The sequence below is a fragment of the Falco rusticolus genome, chromosome 18, assembly GCF_015220075.1.
Source record: "Falco rusticolus isolate bFalRus1 chromosome 18, bFalRus1.pri, whole genome shotgun sequence".
In the NCBI taxonomy this organism is placed as follows: domain Eukaryota; kingdom Metazoa; phylum Chordata; class Aves; order Falconiformes; family Falconidae; genus Falco; species Falco rusticolus.
Window position 1 is genome coordinate 5992178 of NC_051204.1, and position 27967 is coordinate 6020144.

General features: G+C 47.4%; 1 protein-coding gene across 6 annotated transcripts; it reads right to left on the reverse strand.

The window, feature by feature from the left end:
- Positions 1-205: 205 nt before the first annotated feature.
- GJC1 (gap junction protein gamma 1) lies at positions 206-26726 on the reverse strand. Of its 6 annotated transcripts, none has more exons than XM_037411263.1 (5): positions 26652-26691; positions 15236-15308; positions 6527-6641; positions 4511-4586; positions 206-4383 (listed from the first exon to the last, which is right to left on the reverse strand). In XM_037411263.1, exon 5 carries the CDS (start codon positions 4362-4364, stop codon positions 3183-3185), a length of 1182 nt encoding a protein of 393 aa, XP_037267160.1. In that variant the 5' UTR covers positions 4365-4383; positions 4511-4586; positions 6527-6641; positions 15236-15308; positions 26652-26691; the 3' UTR covers positions 206-3182. The 6 variants fall into 6 exon arrangements, with proteins under 6 accessions (XP_037267160.1, XP_037267159.1, XP_037267162.1 ...); XM_037411262.1 differs by lacking the exon at positions 26652-26691 and adding an exon at positions 24477-25869; XM_037411265.1 differs by lacking the exon at positions 15236-15308 and having other exon boundaries at positions 26652-26726.
- Between the last annotated feature and the right edge of the window lie 1241 nt (positions 26727-27967).

The following is a 27967-nucleotide window of genomic DNA, read 5'->3' on the forward strand; positions in this document are numbered from 1 at the left end:
TGCAACTGTTCTTGTCACTGAAGAGCAATTCACATGCAGAAAGGCAGCTGGTTTCTAACCAACTCTTTGTTATGCTAAACAAGGTCAAATATATAAAAATTCCAAGTTGTGGCTCTAAGACAAATCATTAAAATATCCCTCTCCTTCCCTCACATGTTCAGAGCATATTCTATTGCTGAGAAAAAAGAAGCCGTCTCACTCAGACTGGAGTAATCCACTGGATTTAATAGAATATTTTTTTTGCCAAACTGCATCCAAAACCAGAGAATGACAACACAAACCCATGTTACGTTCAGTATTTTTTGTCCAAAAGTCTCTTCTGAACGGTTATTTTGGAATGGCCTACATTAAGCCAAAGCAAGAGAGCATTTTAAAGTAATGCATGTATCATTTCTTCAAAAGGAAAAATCAAGCCTGATACTTTGAAACTGAATACAGTCACAGACATGAACATTTAGAGCTTAACAGACATCCTCTACTAATAACAAACACTCAGTTTCAAAGAAAATGTGCACTTTATACACAATTAAAATGAAAACAAAAAAACAGTAATAGAAACAGCTCCATTACTTTGCATTTTCGGAATGAATTCAGTGCTGGGATTGGAATATTCTATACACTCTGCTCACTAACGGGAACATCTACTGGTGTGGACAAAAGCTCACAGGACTGACCTGAGACGGTAGCTTTAAGCGGAAATGGTTTAGATCATTAATTGGGAAATGGCTAATACAAACAACAGGGGAAGCAGCTGCCATGAACCAGTTTTGTTTTAAGCCGCTAACAAGAAACTGCTGTAGTTTGTGTAGAGAGCAGCAACAGGAAAGGATTTTCACTTCTTGACATTTGGTGGTGAAAGGCTGTTCCGAAACCACTGCAAGGGGTTAAGAGCAACGTAACCCTTTTGGCAAGCTGAAAAGAACAACCCCAGTGTCGGGAGGAGTGGATTGTAGCCATGTATCCGTGTTTATCTCCAGGCTCCAAATGTCTTTCCCTAGCACTTTCAGACAACACGTTTTCCACCCAGCTTCTCCATCACACTCACGGCTTTCTGCTAGCAAACCCTCTCTGCCCATCTTCAGGCAGCGTGCTTCTCTTCAGACTCCTGTTTAATTAGAGGAGTGCTATTAATAAACTCCCTCTCATCCCACAGAGCTAGTCCCACCTCACGGCTAGCTGTCCCTGCCTGCAAGTCCACTTAAGCTTTTAAAAACTGCTCTGTACTTACTGTGTTACTTACTTACACTCGCTTACAGACATCACCCTGAAACTTTCCTGCATAAAATTCAGAGGTTGCTCCTTCCCCGGAGCAGTGGCCAGGAGTTGCTGCTAAGCAAAAAGCCAGAAAGGTCTCTGCTGGAGGTGAACCAGAGAAGCTCTCGCTGGCAGAGGGTGGCACTGGCTCTGGGCACCCTTATGTCCCCCAAAGCAGAGCTGGGATCCACGCCTGGACAGTGAAACCAGACCAAAAATCAATTCAGCAAAATGCCTATTTTCAGCAAGTGCTTGGGTAGAGGACAACTGCGAGCATATGCTCATATCCCCTTAGCTCAACTTTAACAGAAAGCCTATGCTCAGCTGTTCTACGGGACAGGAAGCGAGTATGGGTTTACCGGTGTCCTCCACGGAGCCTTGCTTCCCAACCCTGCTCCTGACTAGGCTGTAACGAGGGCACTAACGACTGAGTTAGCCTCAAAATACCACAGTCCTGCTTGAAACAAGCCCCCCAAATATATTAAAGCACACAAAAACCTAACCAAAAAAAAAAAAAAAAAAGAGAGCAGAGCAAGGTCCTGAATACATTATAAATAGTAGCAAAAAGCATACACTTTTATCAGCATCTCTCAAACATGAATGCGCATCCTTGCCAAAAAGACACCGCCAAAGGCAGCGAATACCGCATTCTCCTTTTTCTAATTATAAATTCAAGTTTAATGCCAAAACCACAAAACGCCAAATCTGACTGGTCTCTCAAGCAGAAATCTAAATTATACGTATTGCTCTGTCTGAACTAAATTCCTCTGACATAACGGAAAGAAGAGGGGTCTGGGATAAGGCAGTATCATTGATATTCGGAAAGAGCTTTATAAAACTCTTACAGACAGCTCATGTGTCCTGGCTGCAGGGAGAGGAAGGTTATTCCTCGAGTGTAATGCACGGAGAAACAAAATTACCGTGACTCCATCTAACCAGATTACCTTGGAAAAGACAGAAATCTTATCCAAAAGGTATCATAACAACTTCATGCCCTTGGGGAGCAGGGCATTACGTAACAGCAGATCTCAAAAGCATCTCTTTCCATAGATACCACGTGAAGATACAGAATTACTGAATCCAGCAACTTCTATTTACTTTTTTTTTTTTTTTTTTTTTCTAAATTGTTTTACAGGAGTTTGAAGTCTCCCTTCCCTCCTGTTGCATACAGCTTGCAGGGAGGTCTGAGCCCTCTCTGCATTACAGCTGGCACTCTCACTCTGAATGCAAGCACTCTCACACACACACATTTTTCCTGTAAGTAATTTTCCATGGAGGGACAGGAGGGAAACTGTAGTACATCGTGGCTATAGTATGACACTTTACAAGTAGCACATCGTTTTTGTAAAAGACAAGAGTCAAGAGCACCGTTAACAGATGTTTTCCAAATTTTTCACTGCTCTGCTGCTCAGTGACTGGCACCTATGGGCTGCCTGGATAACCGGAGACTCCTCTGTGCTGTCTGCATGCTCAAGGCACTTTTGAAATGCAGCATAGAAAGTTTTACGTTTAAAACAAGGAAGAACAACGACGAAACTGCGGACCACAGTAATAAAACTAGCAAAATGCTAACAGCTACCCATTGCTTTCTCCTCATTAATATAAAAAAGCGCAACATCAGAGATCCAGTGTACAAATACAAAAAATTGTGCATAATAAATGTACTATAATACTGTACATACAGCATAAACCGTTCAATGAGAATGATTTAAATATGCCTATGTGTCTCCTGACTTGGAAGACAGAAGAATAAAGTTCTATAATCCCAGAATATGCATACAAACCCTTTCTGAGAGGTTGAATCACTAGCCAACGGTATCCCTGAAAATAAGCAGAGTCAAATATTTACTTAATGGAAGCCATTATTCAAGGGGTTGCTGGTTATGATAAACTAGGAGAAAAAACACAATATATGAACTCAGCCAACATTAAATCCAGACAGAGTTCTTCCCATCTCCTGACTTGCTACTGGCACTGCTTTTGTTTGAGCCTGCTTTGGATTTCTTCTCTCTGGAACTGCTGGGATTGTTTTGGTTGTTGTAAGCCTGGATTGCGAGGTCCAGGTGCTCCTGAGCCACTTTAATTTCCCTCTGCAGATTTTCCAGGTCGGCAGGAATGTTTTCTTCGTTGCTTCCATACTGCTGTTCCTGAGCTATATTGGCTTTGTTCTGTTTGTAGGCCATTTTGGCGTTGGACAGTTCAGTATATTGCATTTGCTCTGGCTTGACCGCGATGTTATAGCCAGGAGGAGCAGATGGCGTATTCCAAGTAAAAGGGTAGTTATACGTACCAGAGTCTTCTAGCTCTTTCCTCTTGTTGTTCAGCGTGTCTCGGATTGTGCCAAATCCCAAATGGAGCATCTCCCAGACATTCAAAAGTAAACACATGCAGCTCACCCCATACATTATTAGCAGGAAAATGGTCTTTTCGGTCGGCCTTGAAATGAAACAATCTATCTTGTGTGGGCACGGCTTCCTGCTGCACACAAATATGGGGCTGACTTCAAAGCCGTACAAAAAATACTGACCCACGAGAAAGCCGATTTCAAAGGTAGTCCTCGCCAGAAGCTGCAGGACATAAATTTTCATGAGTCCATCTTCACGAATTCGCCGCCTGCCGTCATGCTTGGCTTTAGCAGGGGCCTGCTGCTCTTTATTTTCCCGTTCACTTTCCAGCTCTATTTCTGGGTACATCATTGGGTCTTCCTCGTGGTCCTCCTCCGTTTCCTCTAAGCCACGGTGTTGCTTCCATCGCATGGAAAAGCTTTTGCTCCTGATTCTTCTGTCAGCTTCGCTGTGTTCCACCATCCGGGCGATTTTATGAATTGCATAGCCTAAATACATTACAGATGGAGTGGCAACAAGAATGATCTGGAAGACCCAAAACCTCACATGCGAGAGGGGAGCGAAAGCGTCGTAACAAACGTTCTCACAGCCAGGCTGCTCCGTGTTGCACACAAACTTGCTTTGCTCATCATAATAAATGGATTCTCCTCCCACAGCAGTTAGGACAATCCGAAATACAATCAACACTGTCAGCCAGATTTTGCCAACAAAGGTTGAGTGATTGTGGATCTCCTCTAATAGACGGGTCAGGAAACTCCAACTCATGGTGGTCTAATAGTTTTATCTAAAAAACAAACAAACCCCCAAATATTTATGAGTTCATCAGCTTGAGCCTGAACAGTGCAACATGCAACCAAGAGAGAGAACTATAGAATTTTACAACCAACATGCAACCATGTTTGTAACATCACCTGTTACCGGGAAACTCCAGCTGCCAGAATTTGCTTGAAGATCCTACGTCTCCTCTGCAGGGTTTTGAGAAGCGTGCTACAAAAGAAAGCAGCAGTTAACTGCCATTTCACAAGCAAAATGCGTTCCCAAAGCTACTCCCGAGTAGAAGAGAGAGACGGCTGCTCTGTATTTCAAACATTAATAAAAACATTTACACTTGAGGCTTTTGGTCTCCAAAACACAGTGGAGCGAAAGCTAAGCTCCCGTGAAATTTCATGGGCTCCGCTGGCTACGTCCCATCACGAACCACAAGATTCATTTTAACTGCACAGAGGTGGCCAAGCCTTGTTAAAGCCTGAGCTAGCAATCTCGACCTTGACCATAGCCCACAGAGAGAAACTGTTTTCTCCACAGGGCAACGGCAGCTGTCTTGAGACAGAAATGAATCAGCCAGCCCAAACCCGAGAAGCTAGCAACTGCTGTTACCTTTAACTTAAAGGCAGGACAACATAAGTGACCCGAGCAGTGCTACCCTGCAGCTCCAGCCCAGAGACAGGGTTTGACCTAAGGAACATCTACCTTCTAACCTGATGCTCAAAACATTGTATGTATTTGGCTTCAGTCCCTTCGGGAGGCTAAAAATCTCCCCTCCAGAGCCAGAGAAGACTTTAGCATGTGTTTTGTGATGGGTTTGGGGGAGTGGAAGGAAAATCTAGTTAAAAAAAGCAATCTATCAAAAATTATAGATGAGGTACTAGGTGGGAGATCATAGTGATTGAGTCACCACCACTGGAGGTATTTACAAAACATGTAGATGTGGCACTTACGGACATCGTTTAATGATGGACTTGGCAGTGCTGGGTTAATGGAAGATCTTAAAGGTCTTTTCCAACCTAAACGACTCTCTGGTTCCATAAATTCTCAAACCTAACAGTAAAAAACCCATCAGTGGAAACCCACAGCTAGCAACCCTATGCGGTATTACATGAACAACACGTAGCGACATTACAGGCCCACCTGGAGGCTCAAAGGAGTGAAACTGGTAAAACATTGAGCACAGGAAGAACTGTTTGATGTTGTTACAGCATGGGGATAAGACATCTTTCAGTCCTCTGATGATGTCAAATACCAATTTTTCAAACATTATTAACAGAAATTTTTGCATCAGAACATTTGGTGAAAGACCCTAAAACCAGAACTGGACAAGTCTGGCACTCTCATCTTAAAAGTGATTTATTCTTAAGATCTGGAGAAATTGCAGGAGACTGGAAGAAAACTAATATTTGCAACTATTCAACTTCTTCTGTATAACTACAGAGTTGCTCACAGGCAAAATAATGAAATATGAGGGGATGCAGTCAATACAGAATTAAAGGATATATATGTAATCCCCCTTCTGGTGAAATTCAGTGTTTCATTGAAAAGGCAACAGCACAGACATAATGCAGATGGGCTGTGTAGGACATTTGATTTTTTACTTCGTGACAGCATGAGGAAAAAATAGCGTAGGAGAGTATTAAAAAAAGACCAAATTAAATGAATCAAAAGTAACAAAGGTCTTGACAAATGATTCCCACATTAGAACCAAGATCAACTGCATGTAATTATAGCAAGTTCTGCAAAGACCAGGAATAGACCTGGCAACTAGGCTGTATCTTCCTCAGACCTGACCAGAAAATGGCTGCTGACAAAATCTGCAAGTGGCACAGAAGTTTGCAGGCTGACAAATAAAGATGAGTTATCAGCGATGCAGAAAAACACAGATTGCTCGAGAGGCTGAGTCCACTGAAACAAAACCACCGCTTCAACCAAGCTTAATGCAAAGACATGCAGCTAAGAACAAGAACAGCAGTCTTTTTTTTCTTTTTTTTTTTTTTCCCCGAAGGAGAGCAGTTTGCCTGGACATCAGTTAACAGGGAGGGGAGCTAGGGTCCTAATGGACGAGCACCTCAATGCGAGCTGGTGATACAGCAGAGATGATTGACGCAACCCTTGGCTGCATCACATGCAAACAGGGGCAAGGAAGGTGATCTTACCTCCTTGTTAGCAAGACAGCACTCGGTGCCTGTGTCTGCATCCTTCAGAACTTGCTTAAATATCAGAGAGTGAACATGTGAGTCTCAAAACCAGCTGAAGGAACGGGGAAGATGCCTAAAAGTGAGAGATTTAGAGAATTCAATTTATTTAGCTGGGAAACAGGGGAAGAAAATAAAGGATTATAATCTAGTGGCTGTCAGTTGCGCGTGCAATCAATCCAAGGTTTACAATCATAGCTCTTCTTTCTACGCAACCATTATTCTGCAGACAGAATTGGCTCAAATAACATGTTTTTAACAGGAAAAACCAGAGGCATTGCCTTACTGCAACAGGTGACTTCACACCCTAAACACCCCTTTCAGAAAGGCACCCAAGTACAGCTCTTGCAACCCTGAGCTCCGCATTAGTGGGACAAGAGACTGTGCTTCAGACACCCGCAGGTTCGGCACTCCCCGGCAGCTCGAGTGGGTCGGGGTACGCTGTGCGCCTGAGGAGCCTCCAACACACCGAACAGAAAAGGCACGTGAGCCCCACAGCTGGAACTGGGGACTACGGAGGGAAGAGCCACACCACTCGCACTCACACCAAGCTGCACTGCCAATCCAGTCACCAGGCGTGGGCACTAACGGGGCATGCTGTGTCCGGTGGGAGAGGACCTGGGGGTGCTGGCCGAACGTGAGCCAGCAGTGTGCCCAGGTGGCCAAGAAGGCCAACAGCATCCTGGCTTGCACCAGCAGCAGTGTGGCCAGCTGGGAGGTGCTGAGGTGTGTCCAGAGATGGGCGATGGAGCCGGGGAAGGGGCTGGGGCACCAGTCTGATGGGGGGCGGCTGGGGGAGTTCAGCCCGGAGAGGAGGGGGCTCAGGGGGGACCTGATCGCTCCCTACAGCTGCCTGGCAGGGGGCTGCAGGCAGGGGGGGGCGGTCTCTGCTCCCAGGTAACAAGGGACAGGACAAGAGGGAGCAGCCTCAGGTTGTGCCAGGGGAGGTTTAGATTGGGTGTCGGGAAAAATTTCTTCACCAAAAGGGGTTGTCAAGCACTGGAACCGGCTGCTCAAGTAAGTGGTTGAGTCACCATCCCTGGAGGCACTTAAAAGACGTGTAGATGTGGCACTTAGGGACATGGTTTAGTGGTGGACTTGGCAGCGCTGGGTTAACGGCTGCACTCTTAAAGGTCTTTTCTAACCTAAACAATTCTATGATTCTATAGTTTTCTACATGCCACTAACTGACATGTTGTAATTCGTCAATTTAAAATGAGACAAAACCCAAGGGAGTTTAAGAAGGGGTTAACTTTCCCTTGCTGAAAATGTCAGGACCAAACTCTTTTCTAAAAGTAAACTACTAAGTAAATTTGAAATGAATTAAGTACTGTTGCCAATGTAAATTTGACATAAAAGCAGGAACTAGCCTTCACATTTTCAGATACTGCCAATGTTTACCCATCAGTGGCTATGAGCTGAGAAGTTTGCCATCAGCACTGGTTTCAATAGGAGAGGGGCCACTGAACCTTTAATTTTAGACAAGCTGCTACCTCCACATCTAATAAATTCTTCTGAGGCATTTATCAGCTTTCCACAGTGCAGACCCCGTACCCGCGGCTGGCTGACACCTCGCTCCCTCGGCAGCGTGCTCGGAGCAGAAGACAGCCACTGCAGGGCACAGGGCTTCTGGCCCACTTAGAACGGGCTTCAGGAGAAAGACGGGGCTCACGTCCTGGGTTCCACCAGTTATATAAATGAACAGTGACAAACCTACACACAGACGCTGACCACACAGACTGGTACATTTATGTTAACCACAGCGTTCAGATGTGGATGGCGACGTCACCAGACAAGCATGTAATAACCATGACTCCTGCCAGTTACAGAGTTCTGGCTGCAGAGGTGCGAAGCTGCTGAAGAGCTCCGATTCTCTTCAACAAGAAAGTGTCACATTCTAAATTTAGTTTTAGTCCAGAGCAGAGCTACTGACACAAATAAGGGAGAGTCAACCAGCAGGCAAAGAACTTCCTTGTCTTTACGGAAACATTTTGATTCAAGTAAAATTACCTGTAAAATAAAAAATGACCTGTAAATAAAAAAACCCCTTTCTTTCACTGGAAATGTTCAGCCCATCAAAATTAAACATAATATGTTTTTTATGTTTTATGTAAATTAAACATAAAATTTCCAAACAGAATTACAGCATTTGAAATGGCAGTATCCTTCAGTTCCATGAGATCAGCCAAGGTCAGAGGCTGCATGTTCCTGCCTTTACAACACACGGACTGCAGGACCCAGATATATTGCAGTAACCTTCACCTAACGTACACTTAGCATCTCTCAGATTTTGTGTTCTGATACTATTTAATTCAATAATTTTCCATTGTTTGAAACAAAAGTCTATGGACACTGACACGCTTCTGAAAAAGGCAAAATGTCAGCAATTTCAGCTAATTTAAGTCATGGCAGAAAATGCATTTGAGAGAGACTTTCATTCCTTGTATTTGTCATAAATTCATTCCAGCACTTCCAGCGGAGGAGGCTCCTCAGAGCAGCCAGAATATACAATGCAAATAATGTGACGCTTATCTCTGACAGCAAGCTGGCTCCTGCAAATAAAGTTTTGTAGATGCGGCCATCCAGAAAGAATAAAGAAGAATTTGGAGCAGGTACATGGGAAAAAAGAAATTAGCTTTAGGTTAAGAGATTCACCGCAGGAAATCTCTTGAGTTATTTTAACATGGCTATTGTTCATGTACAGACAGACAGGGAACAGTCCCTGTTGTGTGCAGCTTCCCCTATCCAGCCCATGTGTGGCTCAAATGTGAATTTAAACGCGGGGTTGATTTCATCTCATTTCAGCTTTCTCATCTAATTGTGATGGTCTCCCACCAGTCAGGGAGGGAAGAACAGCACCTCAGAGGAGCAGTTTACTGCAGCAACCTTAACATTCTGACTTTGGATAAGACAGCTGAAGTGTGGCAGGGAGGGACAGTGGGACAAGGAAGGATGGAAGAAGCTGGAACCATGGTGACTCTGGAGGAAAGCTCCCAGCAATGCCTCCAGACCCCCAGGATGTATGGCACCTGTAAGGCGGTGCCGTATACAACCGCCAACAGCCTCACTCCAGGCTGTCAAGTCCCAAATGCCTTCAGCCTTGCGTCAGCACAAACTGTGCCCCATCCCAGTACAAACTGGATCCTCTGGCCATGTCCCGGTAATGACTGGCCCATGTTCCTACGCAAACTGAATCTCCTGGCCTCCTCTCAGTACAGGCTGGGCCCCCTCCCAGTACAAACTGGATGCCCTTGACCCTGTTCCAGTACAAACTGGCAGCTGTAGCCCAAAGCATCTGAGCCCGATGACAGCAGGCAGCATGTGGATGTTTGGTTTAGTGTCAGGCAGTCCTGCGAGTCGCAGAGTTGGACTCGACGGTTCCCATCATCTCTGGAGACACCCTCCCCCGGCTAAGTCCACAGCTGGCTATGGGCTTCAGCTCATCACTGAGTTTTCCCTGGAACAGAGGTGAAGAGCAGTGCAGGAGCACACCTTCCAGCCGTGAGACCCAGCCCCTGGAGGGGAACAGGGAGCTGAAGCTCTCAGGTTCCTCTGAATTTCAGTTCACCAGCACCTTCTCAGACAAGGTTTGTCTCAAACACATATATAGGAAGAAGATTTTGTAGCCAAAAGGCAACTGTCAAGGGGAATATATTTACGGGAAAACTTTTTTCCCTTAAAATATGTCCTCCCATGTCACGCTAATGAAATTTGATTAATTTATTAATGATGTATTTGTTTTGTTTTGTTTTTAAGCAGTTTTAAATCATGTGCTGAGCAGAAAAAAAATCAAGAATAAATGCATGGCAATTCTGTTGATAATCAAAAGAGGTTTCATGCTGCATGAAAGTAAAATTGGGCCCACAGGCTAATTAAAACCAGATTTGAATTAGGATGAATAAATAATTAGCATTATTCATTCAAATCTCATTTACATTGAAATGTAAGAAATTGCATGATTTACAATTATTCTTGTGGAAGCATGAGGGATCTTCTTTTTTTTTTTTTTTTTTGTGTTAAACCTGAAAAATAAGCAAGACCTTATTAAGAAAGGAGAAAGTTGTGGCCAGACCCAGCACTGGCAACATACCAGCACACCACAAATCCTGTTGAGTATTGTGCCGATGCTACCTGCCTTCCTGACCTGAGCAGCAATTCCAGTGTCCATCCTCCTAAGTGACACAAGGGGAAGGATGTGGGGATCTTCCTGGGGTAAGACAAATAAATCACTGCTATCATCCTTCCATCATTTGTAAAGGAAGCCGGCTCAATCACCACCAACTTTATTCCTATGCTTTTCAAAACTGTTTACAGTACTGTGCAGCTGAAAAAGACTAAGTAAACAACTGTACTGAATTTTAGATTTAATCTATATTACAGAATATTTGGGAGTGAGAGGGCTGCGACTTTTGGGACAACACACAGCACTTGTTCAAGTAAATAATCTGTCATCTGGCAAGTCTCATATGGCAAACAGCAGAGAACAGTTATGAAAAAGCCACAGCATCAATGTCAATTTGGAAACAACTTCTGAACGGTGCCTTCAAATCCCAGGCATGCTAACAAGGTCCTGCTGCTCCCCAGACCAATTCCCCTCGAGTCTAAAAAACCCCTCATTGAATTACGAGACTGCAGATCCTATGCAGGATATAAACAGAACACTAAAATATGGGTAAGAGGTAGAGATATAAAAAGATTCTTGTGCTGTCAAAAAAATAAAGATGTCAAATACGTATCTTTTTGAAAATCAATGTACATACACCCACCCAAGCATTCAGCTTAAAAAGAAACCGGAATGTGCAGATAAGACATGAACCTCCAGTAGCCTCAGCGTGCCCTCTAGGTAATGCCAGCATGGAAAGCCAAGTGACAATTTTAGCAACACTCCCCTGCAGTGACACAATTCAAATGAAATTGCAGCGTGTTTCATGCTGGCCAAAACTAGCATTTACTTCACCTACAGCAGCCACGCTCCTCCAGGAAGATCGTCTCCAGGGCAGACACCCCAGAGCATGCGAGATCCCAACTTTGGAAGAGCGGTGTCCACTGGGGCAGCCCGTGCACCCCGTGCCGCAGCACAAGGACATGATGAACTGTGAGCCTGACTCGAGTTCGTTGGAGAGCAGAAGCCTGCAGTGAGAACAGGCTTTGTCAAAAATGGAGGCTGGGCTGTAGAGTCTCTATTCTCTCATGAGATTTTCGGAGACCTGTTCTGGGGTCTTTGTTAGCCCGAATCCCTTGATACATGCCCAGCATTCAGTAAGCTTTCCAAACAATGGGAATGAGGTGTACCAGCTCGGAGGCTGGTATAGTGAGCTCCTAAATTTGGCATTTCTGTAGCGACTCGGAGCAGAGTCGTCAGATGCTTGGCAAACCTGAGCAGGCTGTTCTTCAGATCTGTCCTACAGACTTGAGGTATCAAGAAGCAGAAGCAAGCCCCAGGTGATGCTTGCACTCTGGTGATGTGAAATGTAATAATGGAGAAAATAAAGCGGTCAGCAGATTACACGGCAAGACGCCGTGTGCTGTTTGACAGCCTCTGCAACGGAACACTTGATCCTCAGGGCAACAAGGCACAGTCAGACTGACACAGCATCGCACCAAACCTCGGTTGTACCAGCCCAGTGCCAACACTGAAGCTTGTAGCGCAAACAACCCCTCTCCCTACACAACTTGTGCGTTAGGAACCTGCATAATTTTGTTGGACACTGAAAACAAGGAATTGCAAGGTAGGTAAAGGGCAAATTTTTTTATTCTTCTGCAAAGAGTTTGAAGCTGAAGTTCAAGCCATACTAGAGGAAACACCCAACACTGCTGTTTTGAAGATCAAGGCCAAGTGTTTAATCAAAACCTGAGCTCTCGGGTTGCCAGCCCAGACTGCCTGCAGACAACAGGGCCAGGGACTGCTGCTTGTACCCTTGAAACCCAAAGATCAGGAGGGTATCATCGACTGTTTCGACCAACTGAAATGACCTTCAGACAGCGTGAGCATGGTCTCTGTATGGATTCAGGTCCACAAAATGCTCCTGACCGAGCTGTCAATTCCCTTTCTTCCATACTAAGTGGATCCTGCAGGCTCTTCCAGGAGATGATCGTACAGATACAGAAGTCGTCTCCCAGACACCAAGAAGTTCTCTCTAGGAGCTGCTCCCAAACTAGATATCCAATTGAAAAGACACCACGTGCTCCCTAGCTCATGGCTACTAAACCCTGTTTCAGACACACGAGGTGTTACCACTTGCCAAAATACTTCAGAGATCGAACACACCAAATGCCCAACAAGTCCGATACTGCAATTGCTTCTTTGTAAGTGACAAAACCACCCATTTACTTCAGTCATTTATATTTTGAAGATGCTTAACCTCTAGGTTCCCTTGTACTCATATGCATTATCCTAAAAAATGTGTAATATTCCACCAACTGGTGGGATATTTTAAACTACCACATTCTATCTCCCAAAAAGGGTCAACTGAGAGCAGGTTGGCAGGCCCATGTTCAGCCGGGTTTTAAATACCTCCGAGGATGGAGACTCCACAAGCTCTCTCGGCAGCCTGTTCCTACATCTGACCACACTCACAGTAAAAAAAAAAAAAGCTTTTCTGAAGTTTAAGTGGATTTTCCTGTGTTTCAAACTGTGCCCCTCACCATTCCCTGGGTACCACTGAGAAGAGTCTGGGACAACATCAGCCAGGTAATTTTTCCTGTAAGAATGAATGTAATAGAGGGGGCACAAGTTACAGGGACTTGAAACACACAGGCAAGTGATACTGTGACCTAAGAACCTTCCCGCTCACAGTACAGGACAGTTGCCCCAAAAAGCACAGGCTGCTGCTGTGTAGTCACCCCCTGACAGACCCTGTGCGGTTCCACCAGCATTGGCATAATAATAAACACAAGATGTTATTAAAATATTAAAAATATTGTACTGTTGACTATCGCACCTGTGTTCTCAGCAGTTATTTTAACAAATACAGGCAATGGAAGGGTAAAGGTAGAAAAGATGCTGTGGGGATGATGGCAAAAGGCAGGTACTAAGTGACCAACACCAATCCAAAGCAAGAGCGCAACGGACAGCAGGGCTGGGGTTACTGCTCACACTTGCTTAATGAATCCCACAAATTCAGCTCATTTCAGGACATGCTTGCCAGCTTGCAAACAGCAGAGGGAAAGAAACTGCAGGACAGCACCTGCAACAGCACCTGTGCAGGCAGGCCTGGCACTGTCACACGGGGCTGCACCCCGAGACACGCAGGGGAAGAGCAGAGTCCAGGCAAAGCAAAACAACTTGTGCGCTGAAAGGAACAGGAGCACAGCGCCCTGACACCTCCGACCTAGCAACAGACACCTCCACACCAAGACCCAGAGCACTGCAGCAAGAAAAGAAGGAAAAAACGTATTTTCCCAGACAGACCCAAAAGGTCTCTGGTCCAAATTAAGGAATACACAAGTACCATTGCGTGTTAGATCCACAGCAAAGTCACCAAGGGAGACATACTGCTGGAGAGCAACAGCCTTTTTACAGGCTAGAGCACTTGTGCACTTACCTGGGTCCCTCCATCCCTCTTGCAACAGGGTCTGGGTAAAGGCCATCTTCACTTGCATACCGTTTCAGTCAGGCATCAGAGAGATTTCCCCGTCTTGATGTGATTAGTGAGTCAAATAACCACAACACCCCTTTAACTACTCCCGATTCCACTGCAGCCAACAGCACCACAGCATTTCCCCACTGGGCTCCTCCTATATGCTCAGAGGGATGAGTGTCAAAAGAAAATGACACACTGGAGGCAGCTGACCCAAATATCACTCTCACAGCCATTTCGGGAAAGGAGAGAGAAGCCAAAAGAGAGCAATTCTGTCGGCTCCTGTACATCAAAAGGCTGCCACTTGGCTGAGCGGAGGCAATCAAATGGGGATGAACACCTAATTCCCTCACCACCATTTTATGACAGTCAAAGGAAACTATGATAGTGTTTGCTTCATAGATAAGCCTCAAAAACGAGCATGAACGGCTTGTAAATAAAACAGATACCACATACCATGACACAGTCTGCCACCATGTCCCCAGTCACCCATTCTGCAACATGGCAGTTATTTCACTGTGACCCAAATTCAAAAAAAGACCTTTATTTCCCAGCTCTGTCATCTGGTCTAGTACGAGACACTGCCTCACCCTACAATTACACCAAATTCATCTAACATTTGCTTCAACAGCAGCTTTTTAGAGAAGGAAGGATGTTCAGACGGCAGATGGGGACACTAAACCCTCACTACCAACTGCTTTACATGACATCCAGCGCTTGCCATAGCTCTGCTAAACCTGGTCAGACCTTCTACTTGCTGCGATATGGAGGACCAGCAAGTTTTGCAGACCTCTGTGACTTCACACAACCGTACATCTCCCTGGGTAGAGAGCACTAACCTCGGGAAGATGGCAGCCAGCCACACCAGAAGGCCACCTTCTCACTGTCAGCTACCGGTATACCACAACACTCAATGAGGATGGTGTGGGGAACACCTACAGTCAAGGACAGAACGACAGCACCTCGCTAGACTGTCAAAACCCCTCTAGCAACGTGATGCCCCGTGCACACAGGGCTGTGCACGGTACAGGTGCTCCTTCCAGAGCAGAGAGCAAGGGGTCTGCTACAAGACAGCAGCAAGCACACAAACCTGCCAGGCGAGCTTGCTTGCGTTCCTGCCAAATGCTGGCCTGCTGCTTCGACTTCCCTCAAGTGCCACTAACCTGCAGAAATAATTGAAGAGTTTTAAGTATGATTTGTTATGAGGAAAGGAGCTCAGTAAATCAGAGCAGATTGCTATACTGGCATTAAAACGTTACTCCAGCTTGAGTTCAACAAGTCTTAACAACTTTATTTCGCCAAAGATAAAATTTAGGATATGAAGATGCACATAAATTCACCAAGTGAATTATTTCTTGAAAAAAAATGTTTCCTGTAGTGAAATAAGAAACCCAAAATCGTAATTTTCTGAAAGACTTGAATACTTCTCTAGACCCTCTTGGGAAGAGACCTGAAGCACTCGCTGATAAAACTCCCTATGCTCCATCACACCAGCTGGGAGAACACATGCGTACCAGCTGGGTGGGTTTTTTTCTTTCTGAGAATAGCCACAAATAACTCTATTTTCTAAGAGGAAGCTAGAAGCCCTTTTCCCACTGTGCCTCATGCCCCAGAGAAAGGCACACTTCACCAAGCACTGAGTAGCAGGCAGGTCATTTTTTGCCATCTGACTGCTCTACATGGCCATGTATTTGTTATCAGACTTAATATCAACAGAGATTATGAAAATTAGCAGCAAATTTAAGGCTGATTAGCCTCCCAGATGCATGGAAACTGCTTAAGCCAAGCATGTGACTTGATGTGAGAGTGGGAACAGGACAAGGCTATGGTATATACTGCTTTCTGGTCCTGCTGAGATGGAAAAAAAGCACACCGAGATACTACAGGCACAACTGTGGGCAATGTGACTGTACTAAGCTTCCCCCAGTTTCTTATTTCCAAGTTTTCAAGATTTTAGGAGGGTGGTTACATTTTGATACAACCTCAGCCACCGAGTGAACTTCATGCTTATTTTGTACATGTTCTCTTCAAGCTCCAACCAGGTGACAGCAGGGTCACCACCACCATCTATCGAGACCACAGAAAAATCACAATTCACTGTCTCAACACAAAGTGGGCATCAGTGTGAACAGGATCATAAAGCGCCAGTCAGGTCAGTGGTCTGGCCTTGAAAGACCTCAGTTAGAAAAATACCTAGAACACCAGAAATTGTATAAAACCGTACTTTTCTTACAACTAAAAGAAAATAATACGAACATATAGCAGAACCTGTACCAACAGGAAGACCTCCTTTTAGAAAGCAAACTGGTGGCTTCTGCAGTCTTTGGAAAACCCGGTTCGCTCCCAAGTCTGGCTAAGGCCTTGCTGCACGTTTGGATACGAGTAACTTCCCATCTTCATTACCAAAATAAACAGTTCACAGGCAAATACGAAGCAGAGACAAAAAAAGTTAACACAGTAGACTGCTTTAGTGATGAATGCAGACATAGCCTTACTATTCCACCCAGCACATATTCAGAGATCTATCACCATCTACACCAGCTATCACCTCACCAGCTCTCTGAAGGGTTAAATCAGTGGCACTTGCAAAGGGCCCCACCATTTTCTAATGCAGAGGTGAGCAGGTCTGCTTGCAAAAATATTCTTAATCCTTTTGAGCGTTCACCGTATCACAAATCCTCATTCACTCAAAGGGGGATTAGCTGCAAGTGACATAATTCCTAGTAAGAAACCACAGATTATTTGGTGGATTCTCTCACTAAGGCAACCCATACCTACTCTGCCAAGTTCACAGAATCACAGAATGGTTTGGGTCTGAAGAGGCCTTAAAGGCCACCCAGCCGAACCCCCTGCCACAGGCAGGGACATTTGTCACTAGACCAGGTCGCTCCCAGCCCCGTCCAGCCTGACCCTGGACACTGCCAGTGACGGGGCATCCACAGCTGCTCTGGGCAGCCTGCGCCAGCACCTCAGCACCCTCATCTCGAAATACTTCTTCCTTATTTTCAGTCTAAACCTGATCTCTTGCAGTTTAAAACCACTGCCCCTTGTCCTGTCACTACAAGCCCCAGGAAAGTCTTCCTTGTAAGCCCCCTTTAAGTATCCAACAGCCACAGTAAGGTCTCCCCAGAGCCTTCTCTGGGCCGAACGACCCCAGCTCCCTCGGCCTCTCTCCACAGCAGAGCTGTTCCAGCCCTCAGGTAATTTCTGTGGCCTCCTCTGGAGCCGCTCCAACAGGTCCATGTCTGCCTTGTGCTGGGGACCCCGAGCTGGACGCAGAGCTCTGGCGGGGTCTCACCAGAGCAGAGCAGAGGGGTGCATCCCCTCCCTCAACCTGCTGGCCGTGTTGCTCCCATCTATCCTATGACTAAAACAGCTGCTCCCCCATCACTTTGTTACAACTTCAGATATCCATCTGCATCCTGAGGGAGCTGCCCTGCAGAAAGCCACACCACCTGGAACATGTCCATTTCTTAATGCTACTAAAAGAGATGACAATGCCACACAGGAAAAATTACGTGACTTCTTTATGCACACTCACAGTACTAGAAACAGCCCCAGCCTCCTCGCCAGCCACACTCCTCCAGGGGCTCTCTGGGAAGCTGAAGTGACTGGAGTGGAGGTTACAGAATAAAAAGCCAAAATGACGAATAATGGGTGAGGAGGATGTGGTGGCATTCACCAAAGCAGGTAACGGAGCTTGGAGCTGGAACAGTCTATCTGGTTACAGCCTTTCTTAAAATTGCCTTGGTACAGGGAGGCAAGCGTCACGTCACCTCTGTAAGACAAGGCTTGCGAAGAAAATCATGGCAAACTGCAGGCCTCCAAACCCAGCGTTTGTACAGGACTAATTAGACAACGTTATACAGACTAGAATTAGTGGACAGCTGATGTATCTGTATAATCACAACCTACTGGGGCAAAAGTCAGTGTGGCTTCTGTAAAGGGACTTCCACCCTCACAAAGGGATTTTTAAGATCTGCAAGTCCCTCTCATCAAAAGCTTCTTTTAGGGACACCAAAAGCCCACACTGGAAAAGAGACTGTCCCTGCATGGAAAAACAACTGGGTGAAAGATAACAGAGTAGGAGTAAACAGTCATTTCCTGCAAGGGAGGGAGGTCAGAGTGGAGTTTCGCAGGCAGAGAGGCTGGGACCAGGATGCTGTTTGAGTACAACGCAACAGTGAAGTGGGTGGGATGCGACCAAGGATCCTGATGGCAATCTTCAAGGCAAGGAAGATAAGCAACCATGAAAAATGGCTGAAGGACCCTGTGACTCTAAGTAACCTGGCAATAAAATGTCAGATGAAATTCTAGATAGATTAAGTGATACATACACTGAATAAGTAAAAAAATAAATAAATAAAAAAAAAAAATCTCAACTTCACACCAAAAAATACGTGCCCTGAAATGGCCTCAGCAGGCAGATCATCCTGGGGCTCTCAGGCTGCTCTGTGGAAGCTCCAGCACCACTCAGAACAGTCCAGAAAGTCAAGAGCACTTTACAAGTGTTAGCAACGGGCAAGTGCATGAACAGCACGTGCTGCTGTGCCACCGTGAGCACCCGTGGTTCACCCACGTCCTGGCCACGGTGTACAGCCCTGGTCACTCTCGCTATCCCCTGTCACGGAAACAGAGAAGAACAGAAACTGCTTTGTTGAAGAGGTATGGACTGGCTGGTGTAGGAAGAACAGTGAGAAATCCAAAGGGGGGAAAGAGAGTAGGGAGCTGTAAAATCTGGAGTAGCCTGGAGAAGGAAAGCCCCTTAAAAACTGGAAAAAAAACCCCCAACCAAGAGACCATGCTTCACACAACAGGTAAGTCTCCAGGCAGAAAGCAGTCAAAAGGCTGAGAGGGGTTTCACACACGCTTCTCCAGCACCTTCGCTGTAGCCTCCACTCGGGCCAGTGTCAGGAACAAAACTCCGAACCAGGGGGACATGGAATACAATCCAGCTGTTCCAGCTAGAACAGCTCCTGGCTGTTCTAAAGGAGCCAGGAGCGAGTGTCTCCCCTGGGGGCTGTGGGAAGAGTGCGTTAATAAATCAGCGAAAAGACTGGTGCTGGTGGAAGGCAAAAGGAAAAAAGTAATTGGTAACTCAGGTTATTAACCATTGATAAGTTACAGCTGATTGGTATTCAGTATTTACTTGTTGGACAAATCTCAGGCAATAGGCACGCTTGAAGGACAGCAATGATTTATTTCTGTCGATATCTCTCCAGCACAATCCTCCAGGGAATTGGATTTTGCAGGCATCCAGATCGATAAGGTTTTGCCACAGATTGCAAAGAGAGCAAGAGCAGGCTGAGGAATACAAATCTAGCCGGGTATTGACACAGAGGTGGAACATTTCAAGTAAACTCCAGAAAGAGCAAAGACTACATGAACCAAGAAATAAAGATGATCATTTCCATGAGGCCATACGGAAGATCACTGTGTACTTCCTTCCAAACACTTAAAATTTTATTTTATTTTTTTTAATATCATTGGAATCACAGTTTCCACTCTGAAAATTCTTGTCCTTTTAGAAACAGTTTAACTATGTATTTGAATGTCAGCTCAGTAACTCTTGGGAATTAGTAAGTAAAATTCAGTCATTTCTCAAATACTTAAATATGTTTACCATGAAAATTGGGAGATGTGTAGGAGGAGATACTGCATGAAAGACTGCACACCTGCAAGACACACATTAAGAAACTTAATTATTTTTAAAAACTAACACTGGGGCTAGCCCCAGGTGCACAATCTAGCACCCAGCCTCTTGCCTGCCTACAGATGTTTCTGTAACCCCAGGCCCCCGGATTACGCAGTGTTACTTGTCAGCCCCTGAATCCGTAACGGGCAAGACTGCCCGGAGTTACCAAGGAGTCAGAAACTCACCCTGAAGGTAACATGGAAACACACAAGAAACACGATCACTCTTCCAGGCTCTCTGCTATTTTAAGCATGACAGAGATACAGAATTTTACAATGACTTGTTATACCTGAGTCTGGCACGGCTGCACCACTCGCAAGTGTCCAACACTGGGATGTCACCGTGAGCAGGAGCCAACATCCCCTGATGCCATCAGCACCATCACTCATCCCTTAAGGCGCGTATTCCCGAGGCGCACCACAGCTAGACCCAGGTTTAGACCCAGAAGTCATTAGATATAGACCCAGAAGTCATTTTTCCACATCCCTTCACCAGTTTAGCTCCATCAGAAAAGTGGAAACAACTGGCTCCAGCACCCTGCATTTTTTTGGGAGGGCTTTGGGGATTTTTAGAAGAGAAGACGCGCTGCACACAGCTACCTACAAGGCAAATAACCCGGGGAAAGCAGATTAACAGCTGAGCTGAACACCACAACGAGTATTCAAAGGAAAAAAATAAAATGCAATTGCCAGCCACTTCTCCAGCACCACCAAACACGACGTTTGTACTAAAAAGAACAGTAGGCAAAATCTGCTGGTCATCCATATGTATGTCTTCTCCTACTTCAACAGTATCTTAAACGAGGTCAGGCACGCTCAGAATTGTTTTCTGACAAATTTGTAACTAAAAAGGTGGAACTAATATCTGTAAGAGCTGAAAGCTGGTTTCATGTACTTATTTAGGCAAAAAAAGCTGGCTGACTCCAACGATTTTCATCTAAGCAAGGTAATAGAGAAAAATCCTTCATTCCTGTGTAAAAATGTAAATCCCAGGTCAGTGAGCCGTTTAAGCACATGCCTAACGTAAAGCTTGGAAGAAATCCTGCTAATAACCAGGTTGCTTGCATATTTACAGTTTGGCACGGGCTTAAGCACCTGGATGATCTGGATATACCCCATAGCCCCCGGAAAAGAGACTAAAACAGGCTGGTCTGTGAATTAATCACAGTGGTATGAACAGAACCGCTAATATTAAACTAGGGAGGGATTGTATGTGTGAGTGTGTTGAAGCATCTGTTCAAGTTTAGGCATATAAAATATTTTTCAGCCCAATGACTCCATAGGGAAATGCCTCATACATCAGCTCATCTGACTCAATTTTTCCATCACATTTCCCTTAATATAGTTTTGTCCATAAATACACCGTTCTTTTTTTCCAAATATAGCTTTTTATTTATAGTGTCAGAAAACCTTGTAACTTGTGTTATGACTTAAATCCCTGGGTTCTTCTTTGAGATATAATCATTAAAGAATTATTAGCCAGCACTGAGGTATGAAACTAAGTTACCTACATCTGCAGAAGGAAAAGGGATTTCTTATACATCACCGTATGTCAATTTAGCCCACAGCACACCTGGGAACTTTCACCTTAAATCTTCGTTTTACACGAAGGAAAAGCCAAGTTTTTAAAAATCCCAACCAGATCTTCCAGACAGTCCACAACTGGGGGAGAACGATGCGTCACCACCCAAGCAGTGATAACAATTCATATTTATGGTACGAGGTCAGAAGAGGAAATTTCACATTGCCCTTCTTCCCTTCCAAGGAGCATTTTGAAGATAAATTCTTTTTTTTTTTTTTTTTGGCTTTTAACAGAAAGAGAAGAGCCTATCAAAACCGCGATGAAGAATAGCCAGTGAATAGGTAATTTAGACATTTAAAAAGCATGGGGTTTCTTTCAGAGGCAGAATTTCAACATCAAGCAATACTGCACACAGCAAGGGAAATGTGATTTAATAAGAATTTGACCATTATTAACAACAACTTCAGACAAGAAAAAGCACAGCACATTATTACATGGCACAAGTACGGGACAGTGGAATTCCACTCCTGCTGCTCGTGGGAAATGCAAAGACCAGCTGGAAAGACTGATAATGACATAGGGTTCTGCAATAAAATATTCATTCACAAGGCACGGCAAATGGGATCACTTCCCAGCCACCCGTGAGGAGCTGGCCAGGTTGTAGTCCAGGGACCACTTTGCAGAGGTGCATCTGTAATTCAAGGAGTCGCCTTGTGTGCTGGGCAGAGATGCTAGGAAGGAACACGCTTCCCTGTATATGTCAGCAGTGCTGAAGTACAGCAACCATAAAAAATAGGGAATATTAATGGAACTTTTTTAACAACAATAATTTACTACCTATTAACCAGATTAAAAATAAAGAAGTCTGGAGCACAAACTCCATAAAGCACTTTGTTGAGTGGCAGCACAAAACCCAAAAGCTGGAAACAGGGTGGGAAGAAAGGATCACCTTCCTCCTAACGAGACAGCAGCGCTCATCCTCTCGGACCACAGGGAGGCCAGACAACAAAGGGGTCCATTATCTGCTGAGGTTTTTACTCCAACTGTTTAATGATCCATTACCGTTGTCTGAGTTTGTGCCGCTATTCAGAAAACCCTGCCTGAGCAATAAGGCTGAGCCATAAGTGAGGTACCTGCCGCAACTTGCTCTGTGCGGCCGATGTTTAAAAAAATAGACGGCGAAAACCTGAAGCGGTGTTAGAAAAGAGCCACAAAATTGCCTCCCTCTTCCCAGCTTGATGCTAATAGTGATGCTACAGACTGATTTCATAACTTTTTTTCTCAGCCACATGGCCCCTTGCAGGTACAAATGACCACGTGGGGAACACGGGCAAATCACCAAAATTAACCGGAGGAGCACAGCCTGCCTGAGTGCCCCCGTTCCCAGCTCACACGCACCCTTTTGTGATTTAGCAGCTCTGGGTTGAAAGCTCACTAGGCTGTAACCCTCCAGCAGCACGGCTTGGCCGAAAAAGAAGCGTCAGCCGCCCTGCAAGCGCCTGCCAGCTCCAGCTTCCCCAGCAGAAGTACCTGAGGCACAGGAGTTTCAGTAACCCAGTCCACAAGATACCCAACGCAGGTGCCTTCAGGATTAAACAACTCTGGGCTGCGTATTCCTAGGTTGCTTTGTTGGTCCTCAGTGGCTGAGCTACACCCATGCACAACGGCAGGCACTGCAAGAAGTGCACTGGACCTCATCATTTTCTAGGCTAAAAGCGATGTTTTGGAGAGGTTGGGGGGGGGGGAGGGGGGTTTGGGAGTCACTGAAGTTGCTGGCAGCCAGTAAATTACTAAGTCAACAAATCTCTGTGTTAAAATTCATCGTGAAGTCTCCATAAGTGATTAGATTTCACAGCTTATGAGAATTTTGCTTTTAAATCTTGCCCTTGTCAGCTATAAAACCATGCAAAGCCAGAAAACACCTTTCAAGATAAAGTTTCACCAAAGCAACCCAATTCCCAAACCGATTACCTTTTGAACCACAGAAAAGTCTTCAGAAAAACTGTGCCTACAACTAAAACTCATCAGCATATACTAAAATACTTAGTAAATTCTTACAATTGGTCAAAAATTGCCTAGCATCTGATCGCTGCCTTGCTATACCTTTGTCCTCACGAACTCATTCATAAACTGTTAATGAGCTTTCTTTTAACCTTTCCTCTGTTAAGAGGCGGACAGGACCACTGAAAGCCCTCACCGTCAGCATGTCTTCCAACCCTTTCAGGGCTCTTCGCTAACTTGTTCAAACTAAGCTGCCATGCTCTCAAGTCTGTGACCCCAATTTTTCAGTTATTTACTGATATTTGCACCACCTGTGAGTTACCTGCAATTACTTGGTTGTCTGCTTTGACGTAACAGGTGAAAATAATCACTAATGAAGGGGTAAGAATGGGTATCAGGGGAACCTACCTAGAAAACAGATGTTTTATGACAATTCCTCACTTAAAATCACACATTCAGACTTGTGAGTTGCTTTAAAAAAAACCCACCCAAATCTTAATGCTATTGCATCAATTAAGAAAACACTTAATTTTTTAAATGACAATGTTGTCTATTAGCAGTAATTCAATAGTCCACTGAATCAGTGATAATATGAACTTGCAATACTAGCCTTAGACGTGCTAACGGTAGTCCCTTTGATGAGGGTACAGCCAGCCATTAAGATTTTTTTAATAACTTCTCACAAACCGATCTAAAACTTCATAAAAGCTGGTTTGAAAAGCCACTACAAAGATGAGAGAAGATGGGTGATGAACCCAAGCAGCCACAACAAATAGCAGCAGTTTTAAAAAGAGATGGTCTTGTAAAACACGTTTCCTGGGATCTGAAACACAAACCCTCAAATGTAGGTGTCAAAGCGTACTAACGTATGTTCCTTGTTTTGTTTTGCCCCATCCTTTGCCATTTCATTTCAGAAGGTCACTCAAGTTACCATTTTTTGAGAAATACATTGCAAAAGGGTTGTTTTCTTACAAGGAGCCAAAAGAATCCTCCCAGGGCAGACACCCACGCTCAGCACAACCGACCCCAAAGCACGCAGCCACGCTGCCCGCTCCCAGCGCACCACCAACTCCAGCTCACCTGAGCTTCTGCTCCGAGCCCCTCATCCTCTTACCTGGCCTCCTCCTCAGCCGCCGGACATGGTCAGGAGCCCCCTGGCCACGCGGGATCCCTGGCTGCGCTGTCGCGCAGGAAATCCCTGCAGTCAAACTAACTCAGCTCTGATCGTCAGGACAACTCATTTCATTAGCAGCTTTTGCCGCCGACCAGAGAGAGGAGAAGGACGGACACCCAGCAGCCTGCGCATTCGTCAGACACAGAAAATATGTAACGGTTCACCCCACCCACCGCCAAGCCCTTCAGACCTGCTTTAGTCACCAGCGCGACACAAGAGGGAAAACATTGTCCTCTCCTGCCTTTCTAGAACTGCAGAAATGCTGGAGTTAATTTTAGGATTGCTGGAAATACAGGACTTTCAGCTGTCTGCAGTTGTATGGGGGGAATAAGGAATGGCACAACAAGGCTCAAATTACCTGCGTGTTTGTATATTCATTTTCTTTTAAAAATTCTTACATATTCCGCTTCGCAGAATGCAGCTTACTCGTTCCCCTAGGAAAGCACAAGCATAACTTTGGAATATACTTGGAAAGAACCAAACATAGAAAGAAGGGCACCTTTCCTTTGCTTAATCGCAAGTCTTGACAGAAAACAACAGCTTTCCCCTTCCAAATGGCCTGAACAAAGGTGGGTTTGGTAACTGGACTGAGGGCTGGTTCGCAGAACATCACCGTGGGACAGGTGGTTTTTTCTTCTACCAATTATCCTCGACTTACAGTGGGCAGAAGACATGGAAATAATAACCAGAATAATCAATGGTCTACCAAAGACAAGGCTTTTGCTCTTTCCTCTTATTTCTAACCACTAACTAAACACACAACGAAAAAGCTGCATCCGGTGCTACCAACTGTTGCTCGAGAATCCATACTGCATATCCATGCCCTAATCAAATCTCTATGCACTATCACCTATTTGTAATCAATTTGACGGTGGAACAAAACCAGCACTTCGCCGGGAAGCAAGGTCACAATGACCAGAAAGCGTCAGAACTAATTCCTACCAGTAGAAAAGAGAATCAGCTAAAAAAAAAAGCCTGTAAAAATAACTGTACAAATGTCATTCTTGTGAGGCTCTATGACAACGGGTCAAAGTTAGGCCCAACAGAGGCCAAAACTTTCATTACTGGATACAGGGGCGGAATTTTCTCCTCGCGCTCTGCGTTCGGATCAAGCACGGTGAAACGCTGAAGTGCACGGCTGCACGTTCGCTCGGGACAAGGTTAATTCAGGCTGTCAACAGCGTTACAAACCGTGTCTGGCCTGGCCGAGGAGCTGCTGCTGCCTCGGCTCGTGTGGGCGCCACCGCTGCCTGGGCTGAGCTCAGGGGCCCACCGAGGCCTCGGGCCGGGCTGAGGCACGGGGGCGGCCCTGCCAGGAGCGTGCGCCAGCGAGGTGGCAGGGAGCCGGTGCCTCTTAAAGTAATGATTAAAAAAAAAAAAAAAAAAAAGAAAGAAAAAAAAAACAAACCCCAAACTGTTACTTGGACCTACGATCGGGGAGAAGGAGAGTTTGTACGGCACGGCACGCCCACCAGGGAAGCCGGGCGCTGCCGCCACCCGGCGCTACGCCCGCAGCGAAGGCGGCGACGCGACGCTGGGGCAGGACGCAGCGGGACGGCCGGGCCCCGTGGGTGGCACACGGCGCGGCCCGAGGGGCGAAGCGGTGAGCGGGGCTGGGCGGGCTCGACGGGGCCCACGCAGCGGCGGCGGGGGGCGCAGCGGCTGCCCCCGGACCCTCGCAGCGCCCCTGCGACCCTCGGAGCCCGCGGCTCGGTCCCCGCAGGCTCCCGCCTCCCTTCAGCCCCGTGCGCCTCGCTCCCCTCGCAGCTCCCGCCATCCCTCCGCGCCCCGGCTCGGTCCCTCCGCGCCCCGGCTCGGTCCCCTCGCAGCTCCCGCCATCCCTCCGCGCCCCGGCTCGGTCCCTCCGCGCCCCGGCTCGGTCCCCTCGCAGCTCCCGCCATCCCTCCGCGCCCCGGCTCGGTCCCTCCGCCCCCCGGCTCGGTCCCCTCGCAGCTCCCGCCATCCCCCCGCGCCCCGGCTCGGTCCCCCCGCAGCTCCCCCGCCCGGCTCGGTCCCCCCGCAGCCCCCCCCGCCCGGCTCGGTCCCCCCGCCCGGCTCGGTCCCCCCGCAGCTGCCGCCCCGCGGCCCGCTCCGAGCCGCCCCCGCCCCACTCACGCCGCCGCCCCGCGCGGCTCCAGCCCATGGTCGCGGCCGGGCCCCTCGGCCGCCCACACACGCCGCCGCGGCGGGGCCGCCGAGCCCGGGCCGGGGGCGCGGGGCGCATGCGCAAAGCCCCCTCGTGCCGCCAGCCCACCCGCCCCGGTGTGCGCCGCGGGGGGCGGTGCGGGGGGGCTTCGGCGTGGGGGGGTTGGAAACAGGGTGCGGGAGCGGCTCCGTGGGGTTGGGGAGCGGGAGAAGGGCACTGGGAGCGGGAGGGGGACACTGGGAACGGGACGGGGGCACTGGGAGCGGGAGGGGGACACTGGGAACGGGACGGGGGCACTGGGAGCGGGAGAAGGGCACTGGGAACGGGACGGGGGCACTGCGAGCGGGACGGGGCACTGGGAGCAGGAGGGGGGGGGCACTGTGAACGGGATGGGGGCACTGGGAGCGGGAGGGGGACACTGGGAGCTGGAGCGGGGGCAATAGGAGCGGGACAAGGTACTGGGAGTGGGAATGGGACAAGGCACTGGGAACAGGAGGGGGGCACTGGGAGCGGAACAGGGGCACTGGGAACGGGACGGGGGCACTGGGAGCGGGAGAAGGGCACTGGGAACGGGACGGGGGCACTGCGAGCGGGACGGGGCACTGGGAGCAGGAGGGGGGCACTGTGAACGGGATGGGGGCACTGGGAGCGGGAGGGGGACACTGGGAGCTGGAGCGGGGGCAATAGGAGCGGGACAAGGTACTGGGAGTGGGAATGGGACAAGGCACTGGGAACGGGAGGGGGGCACTGGGAGCGGAACAGGGGCACTGGGAACGGGATGGAGCACTGGGAGCAGGAGAGGGGCACTGGCAGCAGGACAAGGCACTGGCAGTGGGACAAGGCACTGGGAGCAGGAGGGGGGCACTGGGAGCGGGACGGGGCACTGGCAGCAGGACAGGGGCACTGGGAGTGGGAGGGGGACACTGGGAGCGGGACAGGGGCACTGGGAGCAGGAGGGGGGGCACTGGCAGCGGGACACGGGGATCAGGAGGGGGGTGAGCATGCTAGGAGCAGGGCTGCAGCCAGGGTCACCAGGATGGGGACAGGGACACTGGGAGCAGGGCCGGGGGCACGCCACTGGGAGCCGGTCACAGGCGGGAAACTCCAGCCGCTCGGAAGGGGCCAGGGGGCAGAGGCCGGCCATGCACGGCCCGTTCCCGGCGAAGGGGCCGTTTCCATGGAAAATTCCCAACCCGTGCGTGTGGGGCCAGGGTTTTGGCTGCAAGAGCTCGCGGCCGCTCAGGCTCCGCTGCGGGTCAGCGTTTTCCGGCTGCTGGGAAGAGCC